Source organism: Rhea pennata, chromosome 7, assembly GCF_028389875.1.
Source record: "Rhea pennata isolate bPtePen1 chromosome 7, bPtePen1.pri, whole genome shotgun sequence".
NCBI classification, from domain to species: Eukaryota; Metazoa; Chordata; class Aves; order Rheiformes; family Rheidae; genus Rhea; species Rhea pennata.
The window spans coordinates 35073302-35091533 of record NC_084669.1 but is presented as its reverse complement, the minus strand read 5'-3'; the positions used below and the strand labels follow the sequence as shown (position 1 = coordinate 35091533).

The following is an 18232-nucleotide window of genomic DNA, read 5'->3' as shown; positions in this document are numbered from 1 at the left end:
AAAACAAACCCTCCCTTGATACAGTTCTGTTTATTATTTCCTGTCCTATTTCTGGTGGCAGAGATTGGAGTTCATTGCTTCCACTTTGCAGTTACCTTACATGGATTTGAAAATGACCCATTTCTCCCCTTGCTTTTGTGCTGCAGTTTATATATACTGCTGGTGTGTACACTAGTACTTGATACCATAGACTTTCCTATAACAAATAGGACATGAGGATTGCTAATAGCAGACTGACCAAAATGCTAAAGGTAGCATTCTCATTGTTAATTTCTGAACATGTTACTAGTCTATTAAGGTACCTTGCTAACTCTTCTGGGGCTTTTTCCTTCATGCATACGCAATTTCGCAGTACCTCCTGGTGCTCCATGGAGTGTTTGCTCCCCTCCCCCCCCCCGATGGCAGAAGCGGAAGCTATGCTTGGGATATTTTATTAGCGATGTTGATTTTATTTCCCTCCTCTTCTCCCTCTTCTCTACTTTTCCATTCTCTCTCATTTATTAGGGTACGCTGACATTGTCCTTTCATTCTTATCTTGCATGTTTTCTGAGTATATTTTTGGGATAATTATAAGCACCCTGTATTAGGAATGCTGATTGTTTTATAAACTGTTGTTCTGTATTTTTACTGAAATTTTTTTTTTTTTTTAATTTTTTTGTGCGGTATGTTGTGTTTTAGCTGATGAAAATAATGTATGTGGCAAACAAGGATGAATTACATAACCATAAATCCTTATCGTTACGGCCTGTGCCTTTAAAACAACGAAAATGTGGGTCTTATCTCAAGCTAGTAAGAGGGAAATAGAGTGTAAATTTTAATTCTTTAAATGGTCAAGCTGTTAATATTATTAAAAATATGAAAATACGTTATTTTATGCACACGCTTGCTCACTCTACCCTTCATACAGAGAGAAGACCACAGGCAGCATTCTCTCTCATCCAAAGAGGTTTGGATATTGACTTGAAGTGCTCTTAGGTTGTTTTTCTTCCCCAGGTTTCTAGAAGGAACTGCAGAATGTGGTTGGCACTGTCACAGGGGTGGTACTTCTGTAGCACCAAATGTGGGACTGTCAAAAAAAAGCCTTGCATGAGTGCAACATGGTTTCTCGCTGTTTTCCATGGTGATTTTTGCTGATCTTCCATGTCTGGAAGTTAAGGGGAATTGGGTATTAGCAAGAAGGCCTTGTGCCTCTGTTCTAGGAGTACAGAATTCGGTTCAGGGAGAATTACGCCTTGGAAGTGAAAGCTGTATGTATTAATAAAGGGGACAAAAGGAGAGGATGTCAGAGAAGGTACTTTCCTCGTTCAGTTTGTCTGTTTCTTTGTGTATGTGTGAGATTTTTCTTAATTAGTAAGTCACTTGTGATACCTGTAGTCTGCAGTTCCTTACAGATAGGCAATAAAGTGTTTTTAATAAATCTTCTTTTTTTTCCATTGTTAGAGCATCTTTAGTCAAATAGAAATCTTAAGCAGTGGACTCCTGCAGCACAGTTGCTGAGAAATGTCCTAACAACATAATTGAAAGTGTGTTCTGAAGGACAGTACAAAAACTTTGGCGGTTGCAACTTCTGAATTTTAGTATTTTCATTTGTCTCTCCAGGTGTATTTTTAGTGGGATCCTGAGCTTCAGAAAATAGGTAACATTTGTTACCAAGAGAAAGCCCTGTCCTAGTCATGAGGATGTATACTACTTTAATAAAAAATATAGGAACATAGGAGTTACATAATCTACTGGTGAGGCTGAGGCTGGCTTTAGCATAGTGTGTTATTGTACACCTGTATTGCCTACTTCGAGATACTTATTTTAAAGCTCATGTTTACTCAAAGGTGATAATAGAGGAAAACGCTGAACATGTACCTAATAAAAAATTAACCCTAATAACCTCTTAAATTCACTGCTTTAACTCTTTACAAAAAATGTCTGTGCTGCAGAGCCTTCAGTAGAAGCAATTTATGTAAACAGAAATTTAAGCCTTCAGCATCTTTAAGTAGTCTCACTCATCTGGGAAGTGAGAAGCAATTGGGTATCAAATTACTAATAAATGTCTGCGGAAGACGACCCTACATTTCCAAAGAAGTAGTGCTGCAAATGAATAGTACATGTGGGAAGGACAGCAGAGTGGTTATTAAGATGCTGTGCTTATTGTTAGGAGAGATGCATCTTTGCTGATATCTTTGAATAGATGGTCAAGTATATACTGTTTGCATTGTGATGAGGTATAAATGATCAGCCTTTTCACCTGTGTTGACTTGGTCGTGCTGCTGTTAATTTTCAAATGTTCAGAAATAAAACGATAGATGATTTTAGCTGTGTTCTGAATTGCACTTAGCATTCGTTTTGGGAGGATTTCTCTCCTAATCCCCATAGAATTTAGCACAAATCTCTCTCCCAGTTTGAGTTACTAACAAACTCAGATACAAGACACTTTCCCCAGTAAATGAAGCACATCCACTTCTTCAACTCGGTATGTTTCTGGACAGCTCCATAAAAGCCAGTAGCTGAGAGAGGAATTGGGTTTTGTGGTATTTGCAGAACAGAGGTGAATGGTGTGCTTTGTTCAGGGGCATGATCATGCCATCAAGACAAATCTACTGGCAGATCATAAAACTGATAAGTGTTGTTGCTTCAGATTTTGCAGATCCGGAGTGTGGATAAAATAGAATTGTTACAACTCTTAGCAAAAGGGCTGTTTTGATATGATGTATGAGGATTAGAAGGGGGATGGTATGTTTAGCACAAACCAGTTAACAGTCTCATAAGGAAAAAGGATAGTTAAGTCCTTACTGACCCTGGCTTAAGCAGTCATTTGTCTCAGGCTTGTCTGATACTACGTGTCTGTCGCTTTGAAATTAGTCCTTTTATTTTAAGGCGATTGCATGAAATCAGTTTTTTATGCCTCTTTAGACTTCATTGTGATTCTCTGCAGTGGTGTTGGTGAGCTGTAATTTCTTGTTGTTTTAGAATGTTTCACAGGCAAACTGCTGAAACAGTAGCTGGTGATAGTGGATTTTGAGTTTTTTTTTTTTTTTTTTTTTTTTTTTTTTTTTTTTTTTTTAAGAGGTAAATGTAATAAGTGTATGGTCTGTTCTCCCTTACCCCAAGTTACTAGTAAAAGACTCCGTCACAGAAGTGTTTTTGTGAAACTCTATATATGCATATTACTTTGTTATGACAGGGAATTTGAATATTGATGTTTGTCATTATTAAATTTAATTTCAGCTGCTCTATAAATTTGTCTTGGTACGTTTAAAAAAATAAAACCGATCACAAGTTTTATTCATGATCTAGAGCAAGGTCAGGAGAGTTGATATTAGAGTAAAGAAGCATCAGTTAGACTTAGGATGAGGGATTTCCTAGCTCTCAGTCTTCGGTGCAGTGACACAAATTACAGTGGAATGATACTGAAAATATTTCATCATGTAATCTGTCAGCAGTAGATATTAGTGTGATAAGCTATTCTAGGCTGTTCTAATCTTCCTAATTGTGATTTATTTGGTGATTTGACTCCTTAAAACCATTTTCTACTTGATAAATAATATTGCAGGGGGGAATTGGTGTAAAGTAATGTTCCAAGTATACCTTGGGAACTTAATTGTTTGATTTATATATATATTTTTTTTGATGCAACATCAGCAAACAGCCATATTAGGGAAAAAAAAATCTTCAGGTGACTAGTTGTTGGAAGCAGTGCCTGTAAAATATAATCATTTTATAACCTAATATTTCCATCATAAATTGATTTCTGCTAGAAGGGATAGAACCTGCCTTACTCATTTGAACATGGTTACTATTTTTAGGCCTGATAGATGAAAAAATGCCAGTCTGTTGCTTTTATATAGGTGTAGTATGTGTTATGTCCTATGCTGTTGATGTTACGAGTTCTGTGTTGTGTTGGGAAAACCTGATACTTCTACATGACAAAGGCTGATGGCATCTCTCAGTAAAGATACTCCGTAATAGATGCTGCCATGTCTGTTGTTAAGGAGTTTAAACTCAAAACTGAAGTGACCATTTGCAGTACCTGTAAGTATACCTTATGAAAGTAAAAACTTCTTGTGTTCATTTCTTGAAACTGGAATAGCATGAATCCCCTAAATAAAAATAAAAACATTGGGATTTTTGTTGCCTATTCAGTTAAGTCATACCTCTCTTTAATTTTTGAAGCCAACAGGGAGATTAACCTAAGCAGCATCTGACTAATACTTCTACTGTCAAAGTGAGAAACACTGAAAACAACTTTTCTGCTTAGAAAATGGAAACACTGCTTAAAATTTTGCATTCTTTCAGAGAACATAAGTATTTAGGTAGTGTTTTTTTTTTTTGGCTGCAGGTTATTAATGCTGCTTTAGCTCTTGCTGCCAGACCAAAAAGTCAAGTTGTAAAAAACAACATGGAGATGTACAGAAGTGTATGGGAGAATCACATTCATGTTCTAACCGAAGCTGTGGATGATATAACAAGCATTGATGATTTTCTTGCTGTTTCAGGTATGATAATTTTCAGAATCTTACTATTCTTCTGGATGCTTTGAAAACTTTTCAAGAGAGTTACATTTTCAATAATAGACCAGTGGAAGATGAATTTGCATAAGGTTTTGTGAAGCTGTTGCATCTGTTTATAAGAATACCATGTTCCAGCAAAAGTAGCTATTTCTGTTGAGCACAACTTTGGATGTCCATAGAAGTGGTTTGAACAACCTGTTGTAGGTACTTGAGGAAGTGTATCTCTTTTCCTTTGGGTACCTTAATCCAACATCTTAAATGAATTTTTGAGTTTGAGGGAGAAAGAAGGATGATAAGAGTTTCGTTAGGCAATTCAGCATTTCCTTGAACTGCGCAAGCAGCAAGTATTTGAGCATCCATAGTGATTCTGGACTTATATATAGATTATTGAATGTAAGTAAAACTTGGATTCATAGTAATATGTGATAACACAGAAATGTGATGAAATCATATGGGCTACTTTCTCAAGCAAATACGTATTTAAAAACACCTCCTAAATTGAACAGATGCACTGTAGTGTTTCAGATTTTTTGGAGTTATGTGTATTTGTCAAGTAAAAGGTGCTTCTAAATTTTTTCAGTGAAGAGATTTTCACTGAATATTGGTAAGCAATTTTTTACTGAAGCAGTATCTTCAAGATCTGAAGAGAAGATACAAAGTAGCTGTTTATTACTTGCACTTTAAAATGGAAATACTACATTTTCAGCTTCTCTTAAGTAAATGCAATGTTGAGCAGAAGAAAAGTATGTTAAATGAATCTTGCATAACAACTTCTCTCTATGGTTAGTATGGCTTTGGTGCCCATCCTTCTCTACGCAATACCATTGAGCTTAATTCCACTTGTTAGGGTTGTTTGGCTTATGTACAGGGTAGAACACAAACAGTTCTGCGGATGTCAGTAGTTTGAAAGCATTGTAAGTGAAGTCAGAATTAAGTTCATTTTCCCTAAATTCCTCTTGGTTCATTAGACATGAAGATGGGCTGTCAAAAGGGTATTAGCTTGGATTTTCATTGCTCTACTTGTTTCTTTTCAAAAACAACATTCAGCAGTTTCCAGTTACCATAATGGACTGGAGTCCTCGTAAGTGAATGGCATTTTTTCTGATGATTAGGACATGGATATTACAGTGCCAAAACTGTAAGCAGAGATGGGTGCTCAGGCCCTTTCTGGGTAAAAGACCAGTAATGAATTTTTTTTTCTGGTGCTTCTTATTTATCAGGGAAGATAAGAAATGGTGAATATTGACGCAGCTGGGAGACAGAGCCATTTACAGTGTTCTTTTGTAGCTCAACTTCACATATATATGGCTTTAATTTTTACCTTATTATAATTATAGTCACCACAGCACTCTTTATATAGGCAGTGGCCAATAGAAATGTCTGTAAAAAGTTTAAATGCAGAAAATGGATAAAATATTAATTGAGCTGAGATGCGTGTGTGAGGAGATTCCAGTTAAACAGTATTTTCCCAGAATATTCCTTTAATTTGTATGAATTTGACAATATTGCCAATATATCACATGTAATATTGAAATCTTTTGTAGTATTTCCAAATACAATTTAAAATAAATGAGCCTTACGCACAGAATTCCACTCAATAAATAGCTAAATTATATAAAATAAATGAACTTTATACACAGGATTCCACTTAATAAATAGCTAAATTATAGTAAATTTGGAGTCTCCAGTAAGACTGCAGATCCTAAGGGAAAACTGATAGATTATAGTCTTGCTGCAGTCGTATTTGTCACATTTTCACTATCATCATTATCTAGATTCACCTGCTCTTCAGCACAGCACGCAAGTGTTTGCTTTATGTTAAGGTTTTAAATAGCATTGCTTTTTCTGGAAGTTAGACTAAGACTTCAGTATGTGCTTTACGACTTTGTCGAACACGGGTAAATCGAGCATGCTGTGAGGGGCCCGCAACTTAATTCTCCTGAGTTGTGGCATGTTGTAGGGTTGTAATCACTGCTGTTTTTAGCCAGCTACGTAAATTGGAAATACTCTTGGACTTTGTGACCAGTCATTATTCCCTCTACTAAATTTATGTAGTGTAACCTGTTTCTTGGCTGAGTGTTCCACAAGGTAGTGGAGAATTTCTTCCCGATGTACTTCGAAATGAAAGTATGTTATCTTAGGTCATAGACATTAGGTATCCAGCTGTTAATTAAATCCTTCAAATGTATGGACATAAATTTAGGCATGAAGTCAGATGTTTGTATAGCCATCTCTCTCTCAAGCCCATACACAACAAATTTTTTGTTAACTAGAAAACAGCGGTGGTCATTTTGTGGGAGAAACAATTTTATTGCAGGTATTGAAGGTATTACATTTGCAGTGTGAAATACGACTTGATTTCCTCTTTCCTTGAGAGTAGGTTGGAGAGCATTTGCTCAAAAGTTAGCTGCCTGCTACTGGATATAAATTTAGTTTTGCCCCAGAGCATGAAAGTTCTTGCTTTACTTGTTCAGTTGATATACTTAACTGGTTTAGCTCTGAACCTAGCACAATTTACAGTGAAAACTGAGTAGTTTACTCTTTAAGCTGCTCTTCTACGTGCATTCTAGTACAGAAAAGTGTAACAACTTTTTCCTATCCAAGTTAACCTTTTATGGAACCAGATTCTGAACCTTACTATTCCTTACAGGGTCCGGAAGGTTGCAGATGTTTCTTGCAGGACTATTACTGAAATTACTGCAAATAATACTAAAGCTGTTAATAAAGGGGAAAAAACAAGTCAGTTTACTAAGCTGCTGCTCTATTAAATATTTAAATCTCTTTACTCTGCTCTGAAATCTTCTAAGTTTTAAAGTTCATCTTGTGAATTAATTGAACTAAACATACAAACTACAGACCTGTGATTTGTTTAAATTGCATATTTCAGATATTTCTCAAAATTCTCTTAGCTTGAAGAATAGAAGTTAGAAATTCCTTTCATGATTTGGGAAAAATTGTATGTCACTGGGTATATAGTTTTTCCAGAGTAAGCTATTGTATTTTCAGGGCATTTTATGTTACTTGGTTCAGCATAGTTGAATGGTTGATGTTTTCTTCCGGTGAGTAAAAGCAGAAACTTAAATTAAATAGCAGTAATATGTAGGCCTAATACCATGAGGTCCAAAAAGATAAATATTCATATGCTTGTTTGAACTATTTGTAGAGCATCTTTTGTAGGCTTTGCCAGGGTTCCTTGGCACGTATTAATTTGATTAATGCTTAAGTCAGGTGCCTTGCTTGGTCTTACATGGAGGCTAAGTAGAGGCTTCCTTACGAAAGCATCACCTAATTGCTTTGGGAAGATTTTTATTGGCTTGTGTGTAAAATTAATTATTAAGACACTTTTAAAATAAGGAAAGGTGCAAGCCACTCACAGTCTATTCTTCAGTGTGTTAGCCCTGTTACCATGCTCTGAGAGAGTAAAATGTTCATCTGCTGCTCTAAATAGAATGTTAAATGTATAATAGAAGGTAGATCCAGCCAGCTGGGATTTTACTTGATAATTAGGAAAGATAGGGTAGGTTGAATGTTAAGATCACTTTTTCTACAGAAAGTGACATGAGCACTTTTGAAAAATTCGGTATATACGTAAAATACTTTATTTCAAATTGCTGTCAGTGTGTCAAATTTGCACATTTATTTTGAATGACTGAGTTCTGTGGCCTAACCATGCGGCATTTTCTTTTTAACAGGAGATCCAACATTCAGTTAAATAGCATTTGTATATCGTGAGAGGTTTAGTTTGGCGTAGAGTTGAGCTAACTGGTTTAAGTGAGATCGCACATCACCTGAAGTCCAGGCCACTGCCAGGCCTTCTAGGGCCATTTAAAAGCAGTTTTTGTTTTTTGTTCCCTCCTGGAGTAGTTTATTTTGAATCAATATTTTTATGCAGTACGCTCACTTTTGTAAGTATAGAAATGAAAGAAGAAGTGTTTAATGTGCCTAGAATCAACAGAAGAACTACCATTTACTCTCTGGGCACTTTCAGTCATAATAATTAGACTATAAAAATAACAGTGCTCATACCAGCTACTGAAAAATCCTGATATACATCAGAAGGTATGATGTAAAGTAATACCTGAGCAGTAACTAGAAAATCACATCAAGAATAATATTACTTCATACTGTAGCCAATGTAACTAAGAGGAAAACATGATCTGTCTTATGCCTCATGCAGATAGAAAACTGTTCAGACAGTTTTAACTACTTTCGTTATGCGATAGTTGCAGAGCTGCTGTTTACGTTGTGCAGCAACACTGACATTCTCTGAGCAGAAGATTCCGGTTTATTAATACTCTTACTTCATAAAAAAAAAAAAATCAACTGAAAATCACACTAAATAAACAGTGACCTTCCTTTGTTTAGATCATACTTCTTTCATATTATTTGAGATCAGTTCAAAGTGATGCTTGTGGACTTAGAGTGAGGAAAACAATCTCAAACCACATTTTGTTGATACACTGGAAATTTCTGCATATTCAAATATAGCTTCTCTAATAGAAGCATGTACTGATAATTCTGGAGCTGTATCAAGATTGATTTCTTTAGTCTCGGTGTTTGATATCTAGTGTTAATGGGATACTCAAAGTCTGGGAGACTTTGTAAATACTATAAATAAGCATTTTCTAGTAATTTTGGTAATTCAGGAGTCTAACTCACCCAACAGAATTGCCTACTTAAGAATTTATTTTAGATTGCATCTGATTATTGGTAGGTAAGATTTTTCTATGAAATATGAAGCATACTTTCCAAACTTCATAAGGAGTTGGGAATACATATTACAAGGTTTACATTTTATATTCCCTTTTCACACAGTATAACCTTGTCCTTGGATTGCAAGTCATTTTCTGATACGTTATTAATGTGAATTGTTGTGGGTTGCTGCTGATTGGGTGGGTTAATTCACTCCTCCTAGCTGTGTTTGTCATGTGGCCATTTGTAAGATGTTAAGATACAATCTAACTCCTGTTGAAGCCGCTGGAAAAACTTCCCTGAGAGCCCAGTGACAATTGGATTGGTCCCTTCAATGCTTGAACCTAGGATGTTGTTTTTTTCTCTTAGTATAAACCAAATAAGGAAGCTTATTGCCGAGAGGATGGGGGAGGAGCTTAGCTCTCTGTGACTCTTCAAAAGCCGGTTACGGGATTGCAGAAATAAAGCATAGGCATGCGGGAAAATTCGGTCTCTGCCATTGTGATGCGAGTCCTTTGCAGCTGCAGAGCCAGGGAAAGGATCATTCTCGGGCTGATCCAAAACGGAAATGCGAATCATGAGCATTTGAGAGTAAAATGTTACATTCAGTGTTAAAAGAGCATATAATAGAAAAACATTCATGATATGAGCTAGTAATTCTGTTCTTACTTTCCTGCGTATATTGATGTCTCCTTTTCCATTTTTTCTATCCTTGTGACGTTGGAGGGATTTTTTTGTTTCAGTTGTTCTTTCTTTGAAATATGTTAGTTCTTGTATGATACTCAGTTTGAAGGAAAACTCAACAATACAGAAGACACAAAAGAGATGAATCAGGCCTTCCCAAGTGAAAAGGAGGTCAGATTCCGAATGGCCTGTTTAAGTGAAGGGCTCCTCTTTGTAGAGGAAAGCAAGAGCTAAGTGTATCAAAAATGTCATTATGAAACATTATAAATGATGATACCATTGTTCATAGACCTGCTGTTACGCACCTCTTAAGAACAGAGAATTGGTCTCAGCCTACCAGTTTTTATATAAATTTATACCATGAAAAATGTGGGTATTAATCATTGTAACTCACTGATAAAAAGATTAAAAAAAAAAAAAAAAAAAAAAAAAAGCCATCCATTTATCATGATAGTATGAAGTTTTTAAATTGAAATAAGTGATTTGAAACATGCCTCTCATGTGTGAATTTCCAGGAGACTTTTATTGATATACTTGTAATTTTGTTTCTTCTAGTGGATCTAAAGTTTTATTCTCAACTCTGTTTTTGTAAATCAGCTTTTTAGTCTCTCCTTCATAATGAAGCTTTGCTAAAAACGTAGTTTGTGGTATTCCTTCTGCTGATTCTTTTGGGTTATTTTACTACTTTTTATTACAAATTGTATGAAAAAGCTTTTCAGATATAGGTGGAAAAAATTGAAATGTCTGTATTTCTTTCCTTTGTATGCGTATATTTTCCTCTCCTGATCATGGCATGTAATTACAATCCTTGGAAAACAATTCAGTTATTAATATTTTAAGGTAATTACCTGTTTGAAGACAAATAACTCAGACTTAAATGTTTAATTCTTATCTCTACTTCTACAAGGATTAGAAGTAAGAAACGTGTCAGAAATGTTTGTATATATAAAATTCTCAGGACCTGTGCTTCTGCTTTCTGTTGTCATCTTGAAGAGTTGGAATTGTGGATCCTCCAAACTGCTTCACCATCCTTCTGTCACTTTCCTTTCCCAAGCTCTGATTATTTAATCTATTGAACCTTTTTTGTAGCTTCTCGTACTTTTGATTTCTGGGTTTTGTATGTCAAATTTGTAATATCACTGATCTAGATCCAGATCCATTAAATCCTTTCATACTAGCTCTTCCAAATCCAAAGTTTTCTGTTTTAATTTTTTTTAAGTAAAAGAGGCTCCTGGTTAATTTTAGTTCATTTCTTTCTTTCATCATCATTCCTTATGTATGATTAAAACCTCCTCATATACTGTACACAGACGGCACATTCCCTTTCCCATTGTGTTCTCTGTGCGATGGTGTCTTAACTCTTTCAAATATCTCCTTACAATGCAATTAGTCCAGAGTGCACTTTGACACTTGTCATCTCCTTACTACTCTGAGAAGTGCTGAGTTTAAAAAGTCTTTTTCTCTAAATCTATCCCAAAGAATGGATATTATGCTGTTAGACTTTGAGATGGTATTTTCTGAGGTCTATTTTGCTCTTAAAAACAGTCATTTATTGCTTGCCATTTATTTAATGGCCTGGTAACGAGTGGAATTACTTTCTTGTGTGCTTCTGCTTGAGGATGTGTAACCTACTTGTGCAGTTTATGCAGATAAATTGGTAGTGGTAAACCTGGGCATTTACAAACTCTTGATAGTATTCTCTTTTCAGTATTAAGAACAGAAAGATGCAGCACTGACATGTAGAGAAGTATTCCTGCATTTCAACTCCTAATAAAAATTAAACTGATCTGTCTTCAGTAGATAGATAAAGTCTTCTGGGACTGTTACAGAAGTTTTGTGATTTGTGATAGGACTAAAGATAGTTTAGACTAAAGTAGGCAAAAGGAAATAATTTTTTAATTGAAGAATCGCCATGAATCAGTGCTGTCAAGGAGAAGACTCATAGAAGACTTAATACACCCTAGTGCCAAAGGTGATGTACAGACCTGAGGAAATCCAGGAGAATGGTGGGTGGCTGTGCCTTCAAATGGAACTGAAAAGAATATACTCCAGATGCAGAGTTTGCAAGAAACTCTCTAAAAATCGGAGTCTGTGCAGGCTAGGATTTTGAATTGAGCCTCTCAATCTTCCCCTTGGAGTATAAAAATATGTTTAGTCTTTTCAAGTGTAATGGCAATAAATGAGATGCCACAGGCCTAGAACAAAAATTACCTTTCGATGTAAATCTTTGGCAGCAAAAACTATTTCTAATACATAGAAAGCAGCAAAAGACAGGATCTTACCACAAACCACTTGGGGAAAACAGCTGTCATTGGCGCAAATGGTCTTATGGGCCCAACAAAAACAAGCGCTAAGAAACTACATTTTTTGCTGCCATAATCTTGTAGTTTTTAATTGTTTTTAGTGAGGCTCCCTCAGTTTAACGCTGATAAAACAGGAAAAAACCTATGTTACGCTTTTTTTCCAAAGATTCAGTTCTAGGGAGATAACTTACTGATAATACAGAGGGAGCGAATACCCAGTTTCACTTTTTCTGTAACATTATAGCTCCAGATTCGAAGCTTCTGCTGTTACTGCAGTTTTCACAATCAGAGGAGATCTTTAATAGTTAAGAAGCAAGAGGTTGAATGAGCTTTGTTAACACAAAGTATAGCATGTTTAAAATAACAAAACAGAAGGTGATAATCACAGCATAAAAGAAGCTGGAAGAGTACTATGGAGGTCATCTAGTCAAACTTCTTGCTCAGAGCAAGACTAGCATGCAGTTAGATCAGGTTATTCAAATACTGTCTGAACTGCTTTTGAAAATCACCAAGAATGGAGATTCTGCAGCTTCTCTGGGCTTAATGAAACATATTTTTTCTTGCATCTAATTGTGATTTCCCATGCATTGTATGCATGCAGACTAGTATGGATCAGTGCTTTCTGCTGTTTCTTATAGAATCATGGAATTGGTAAGGTTGGAAGCGATCTCTGGAGATCATCTAGTCCAAGCTTCAAACAAGTGGCCCTTATAGGAATTGAACCTGTGACCTTGGCATTATTAGCACCATGCTCTAACCAACTGAGCTAAACCTAACCCCCAAATAGGCTTTCTGTTAACTTTTGATGCCATTTTGTTGCAGGTGTTTGTTCATTTACGTTTGATACAGTTCTTTGTTATTCCCTTGGACTCCTCGGTACAATTGATTTCACTGAGCATTTGTTTTATCAAGATCTGTGCTTTAAGAGAGTTTAAGTTAGAGTTGCAGCCTTTTCATTTGATTGCTATTGAATTATAATCGATGAAGTGATCATGAATTACAACCTAAGTTCTGAAAAAAAAGCAGTTCTTCAGTAGGTGAATTTTTCTGAGAAAATCTGATGAGCATTTGTTCTTCAGTCTATAGCTGAATGCCCCTTCTAAGCTTAGCTTTTTCTCCCTTACTTTCTTCTGAACGCAGTGGACAGAGATCTGCTCGTTTAGAGACCATTAGAGATAGCGTTGCTTAGTCTTCTGAAAGATTCAGTCCTTTTCTCCTGAATGCAGAAGCAGCTCATTGAGATCAGATAAACAAAGTTCTGTGAATATTCCCCTTCCTCTTCCAGTCTGTCTATTCTGTGTTGGTAGTTAAATTTTTAATATCCTTAGAGAGTATATATATTTTTTTAATTTTTAGCAGATTCCCAGCATTAATTATCCTGTCGATATAAAACCAGATCTTCCCTTTCTTTCTCCAAAGGGACTGGCTCAAATAGGTTTTTTTGAAATCCATACTATACTTTCAGCTTCCCTAACTTTTCTTATCCTTAGCATACAATTACGTGCAGCCGTGTTTGTTTATTGTAATACTCTGTGAACACTGTGTATTCTTTCTTTTCTCCGTTCTATGATTGTTATTCCACCATTCAGCCAATGCTCATGATTTTAGTGTCACACTCTGTAGATTATTTTTTAAAGAATGTTACTGGCTGTCCTCTTCAATTTCATCATATCCCTGTGTCTGTTATTGCAAATATTATATTATGTATTTTTTTAAACCTATTAAAACCTGAGGTAGTCTGAAATGATAATTTACACTTGCTGTGGTGCTCTAAGGTGGAAACAGGCCAAGGTGTGAAGGAAATGGTAGAATGTTTTTGTTGTAATTGGAGAAGAAAAATCCTCTTGTTTTCAGTATTAAAAACTCTTACTTGAAACTCTTATTTGAAGCAAAAGCAACAAACTTCAAGCCAAAAGTAGGTTTGGAATAACTGATCTAACTTACGTTTATTGATTTGACATACTGAGAAAGTAAGTTGCTGAGCACCAGAGGTAATTGACATAATATTCCTTGTCCTGCTCTTTTCATACTCTATACCAGCCAGAAGTTGTGCTGCTTTTAGGATCTGTGTGGTGACTCACTTGCACTTACTGTCACAGCACAGGAATAGAATTATTATCTGGAGTAAAATCCTAGTTACTGTTGCAGCTTTGAGCACTCTTCTGTTGATGGATTTAGGGATGAGGAGAAAGGAGGTGTAAAAGCATCCACTCCAGGGCAGTTTGGGAGTCTTCTAAGTATGTAGAAAAGAGCTTCTTCCTGAGAGTCCCTGCTGCCTCACATCTTTTGAGTTTCATGAATGCCCATTTCACTGGTAAGGAGTAGAACTTGCCCGATGTCTCCTGTGAGTTCCTTGTGTGTGTGATGTGGATCATGTATTGATTTGTTTTTTCCTGAGGAGAGGAGAGCCGTTGTTCTAGTTCCTGCTGACCTGTTGTACAAACTCCAGTTGCAATATAGTGGGTTTTTTTATATTCTGGGACTTGAAATACAATTTGTCTTTTCTTACGTTTTTTTAATTAAAAAGGCATATTTGGGTGTTTCTTTTACTGTTTATGAAGGAAAACATAATTCCAGTTACTAATACCATCTGTTTTTTCCATCTGGATATTCTAAAACTCGTTCAATCAGGAATCTGAGATTAAAAGATCTAAGGCACTTTGTGGTGCTTTTTGTTTGGAAAGCTGAGATCACCCTTCTCTTAACTTTGTAGCATTGTTGTATCTTCTGTTATGTTGAAAAAAAGATGCTTGATTCCTAACAGTCAAATGGAATGAATTATGAGGTCAAACCTCAGTCTTTTTGTAACATTAAATTTTAGAGCTTCATCAGGCTCATGTTTTAAATTACTCGTGACAGTTGCACTTTTAAGATAGTGATCTGGATGTTTCAAGTAGGTCAAAGCAAACTGCAAGATATACTGAAAATACTTGGACAAGGAGTAAGAGAATGATTCAGATTTCTGGCTTGCTTATTTCGCTTGGTATAACTAGTTTTTCATCAATGGTTCGAAGTTCTGGTCCCTTTATTACTGTTTTCTCTGTTCATGTTTACAGATGAATGCATTGCAAAAACTTCTAGTTATAGATTTGCTGTTAGCATAGCTATGGAGATCGGGGGAAAAATGAGATACTATTTGGAGACTTACAATTAAATTTTATGTTTTCCTTCTGGCTTTTTGGCACCTTCAGTAGAAGAATACCATGCCATGCTTTTTGAAAGGGATGAGGTGTGTAAAATATCTAAATAGAGATTTGCGTACTTGTTTATGGAGAAACTGTATTCAAATAGATAGGAAAATTCTACAGTGGATCTTGCTGCCTTTTATTTTAAGTTTTCTTGGCCCAGCTGTAATGGTGCTGCAGGATAAATGTGATCTCATTGATCCTAAAGCAGTTCAGTTGCATTCTCATCATGCTTATCTGGGGTGTAAGAAAATTGCTTAGAATTTTTTCCATTTTGTTTAAGACTAAAGACTCTGAATGTGTATCACTGGGCATCCAAAGCTAGTTTCTACTGGTATGCCTTTCATCAGTCAGCAGTTTAATGACTTGACCTTAAGGTTGTGGCAAAGCCTGTTGGAAATATCCTCCACTGTTGTGATTTCTCTTTTAAGCTGTTTGTCTTCCACCTCATGCAAACGGTATTTCAGCAGTTTAGTGAGGTATTCTGTGAATAAGTAGGTTTTTGTTTTTAGTTCTCCTACTTAACCGTTATTTTTTATTTTTTTATTTTTTTTTAATAGAGGTGGTGACTAGAACTGTATCTAAGATTCAGGCACGTTAATGGATTGTTATAAAACTCTTTTTCTTCACTGTGAGGGCTTTCTTAGGAAATCTGACCTTGTTTACCTTTTAATCACCATTGAGCTGGTGTCTGTAGAGAATTATTAAAACTGACTAGAAATTTCTCTACTTAAATTAACAACTAATGTAAGCTCAGCATTATACATAGACATCGGACTGGTTTTCACTATGCATGTTAGTTTGACTTCATTGACCTTGCATGCGGTCTGTTTTATTGACTAGTCGCTTAGAACTGTGACAGCCATCTGCAGTTCTTCTTCGTGGTAGCTTTAGCATTAGCTATCCTAAATTGGGGAGAAACCTCCTTGGTCACTTCAGTACTCCATCACTTTTGAATATATTGAATCACAAAATACCAGCGCAGGTTCCTGTTGGAGTGCTGACTAATATAATTATGAAAATTGCCTGCTTATTTCTATCCTTTGCTCTCCAGATTATGACAGGTAAATAACACCCAGGAAAATCTGCTACTTTATGCTCTGGCCCCTGAGAGTTCTCAGCATCAAAGTTGCAAAACTTTCAAAAGCCTTTTAGAAATCTGGGCTGTAGTAAAGTGAATCATGTAGCTTAGTGTCTGTTGATGCCTTTAAAAATTTCATGTTCGTGAGATACAACTTTCTCTTCTACAAAGCTGTTTTGACTGTTCTTTGTTGTATCATACTTGTCTAGGTCCCTATCAGTTCTGTTCTATATTATAATAATTCATACAAGTTTGCCCAATGGCAAATTCTTACATATTGGTTCCTTCCTCTGATTCCTACCAAACTTCTTAAAAGTTACTGTCTAAGAATCCTTGTTACCAAGTTTATTAATACATTATGTGTCACAATTAGTCCAGCATTTTTATATTTATTTTCCTTTGAGATCTTAGGTGATGTCTGACATCCCTGGCAGTTTCATTTTAACTGGAAACAAGTGTTCTAACATTTCCTCTCACCTCTTTGTCCCGTATGGTTGTCCAAAATGCAGAATACTGTCCCCAATTCATAATACATTTCTTAGAAATTAATGCAATTTTAGGGACAATTATTTTATGTATTTCATACCCTAGCTGAAAAGTTGATCAGGTATCACACTCTGATTTTGAGAAACAGTTTTGACAAGTGTCATCCCATGGATACCTACTACTTCAAATCAGCCTTTTGTAATACATACCTATTATTAAAGGTATGGGAAGGTTTTAGTGTGTGTGCGTGATGGGTTTGTTTGTTTTTTGTCGTGAACAAGTGAGATGGTGTGCAAAGTTACCCAGGAAGTGGGTTGCATGAAGTAGCTAGGCAATGCAGTTCTGCAGTCCAGTTGGATTATTTAAAATTTTCATTTGTAAACTGAAAATCTGCACTGATTTAGGCTCACGTTTTACTGAACTTCACTATGTTCGTGCTGAAACTTAAGTATCTGCGAGAACTTTTTCTCAGTACAGCCTGTACAAACTACTCAAATACTCTTCTGAGCTTTTGAGGGCTGTTTAATTTGGAATTCACTTCATCTTTGATCTACCAGAGTTCAGATTTGGCAGGTTTTGGAGCATAGTGTAAGATGTATAAATTTGATGCAATCTGAGATTAATTTCTTTGTGTTTATTCCTAACAGCTTGGTTGCTAACGGCTTTCTGGCTGCAGCTGTGGCAGTAGTTTTTTCATGGTTCTGTGCAGGTTTGTAGGAATTGGTTTGCTTGCCTTTTGAAACGAGGCTTACTGGAAACATACAGGTGTTGTAAAAACTGGTATCTAAGTAAGTACAACCAAGGAACAAAGTAAAATTATTTTTCGATCAATAGCACTATGAGTTTAAAATGACTATGCCATTATGGTGTTGAATCTCAGACTTTTTGTGTTTTCAAGATACAATATAAAAGCTCTTATCAGGCAGAGCTGGTTGTGTAGTAGTTGTGAAACTTCTGGTATGTGTTTTTACTAATGTAAGTTAGCCAATAAGCTAGTGTACAGACAAGTCAAACCCACTTCTTCCTTCCCAAAATGAGACTTGAGAAAAGAGAGCTACATATGTGCGTGCGTGCATGAAGCAAATAAAAGTGTGTTACTGAAGGTGATGTGCTCCCTTAAGGTCCCTTCTTGTGAACTTAGTAACTAGTGGTAGGACATTAATGAGATTTTCCCTAATTATCAGAAGATGGCCTACTCTTTGGAACCTCTTGCAGCTGAATAGGGCATGCAGTTGTTCTTCTCTGTTTTAAAGCATTGCAGGCTAGTGTAGCAGCTGTGACCCTGACATATCTATATTG

At 36.0% G+C, this 18232-nt stretch overlaps 1 protein-coding gene across 4 annotated transcripts in view; it reads left to right on the top strand.

Moving 5' to 3' along the window:
• Window positions 1-18232, top strand: part of CTNNA3 (catenin alpha 3) — a 456698-nt gene that overhangs the window by 320259 nt on the left and 118207 nt on the right. For all 4 annotated transcript variants that reach the window (XR_009959014.1, XM_062580676.1, XM_062580675.1 and 1 more), the window contains exon 11: window positions 4331-4487. Coding sequence is in view for 3 of the 4 variants with exons in the window: in XM_062580676.1 (XP_062436660.1) it covers window positions 4331-4487 (157 nt within the window). In the remaining variant the exon portion in view is untranslated. The remainder of the gene's footprint in view (window positions 1-4330; window positions 4488-18232) is intronic.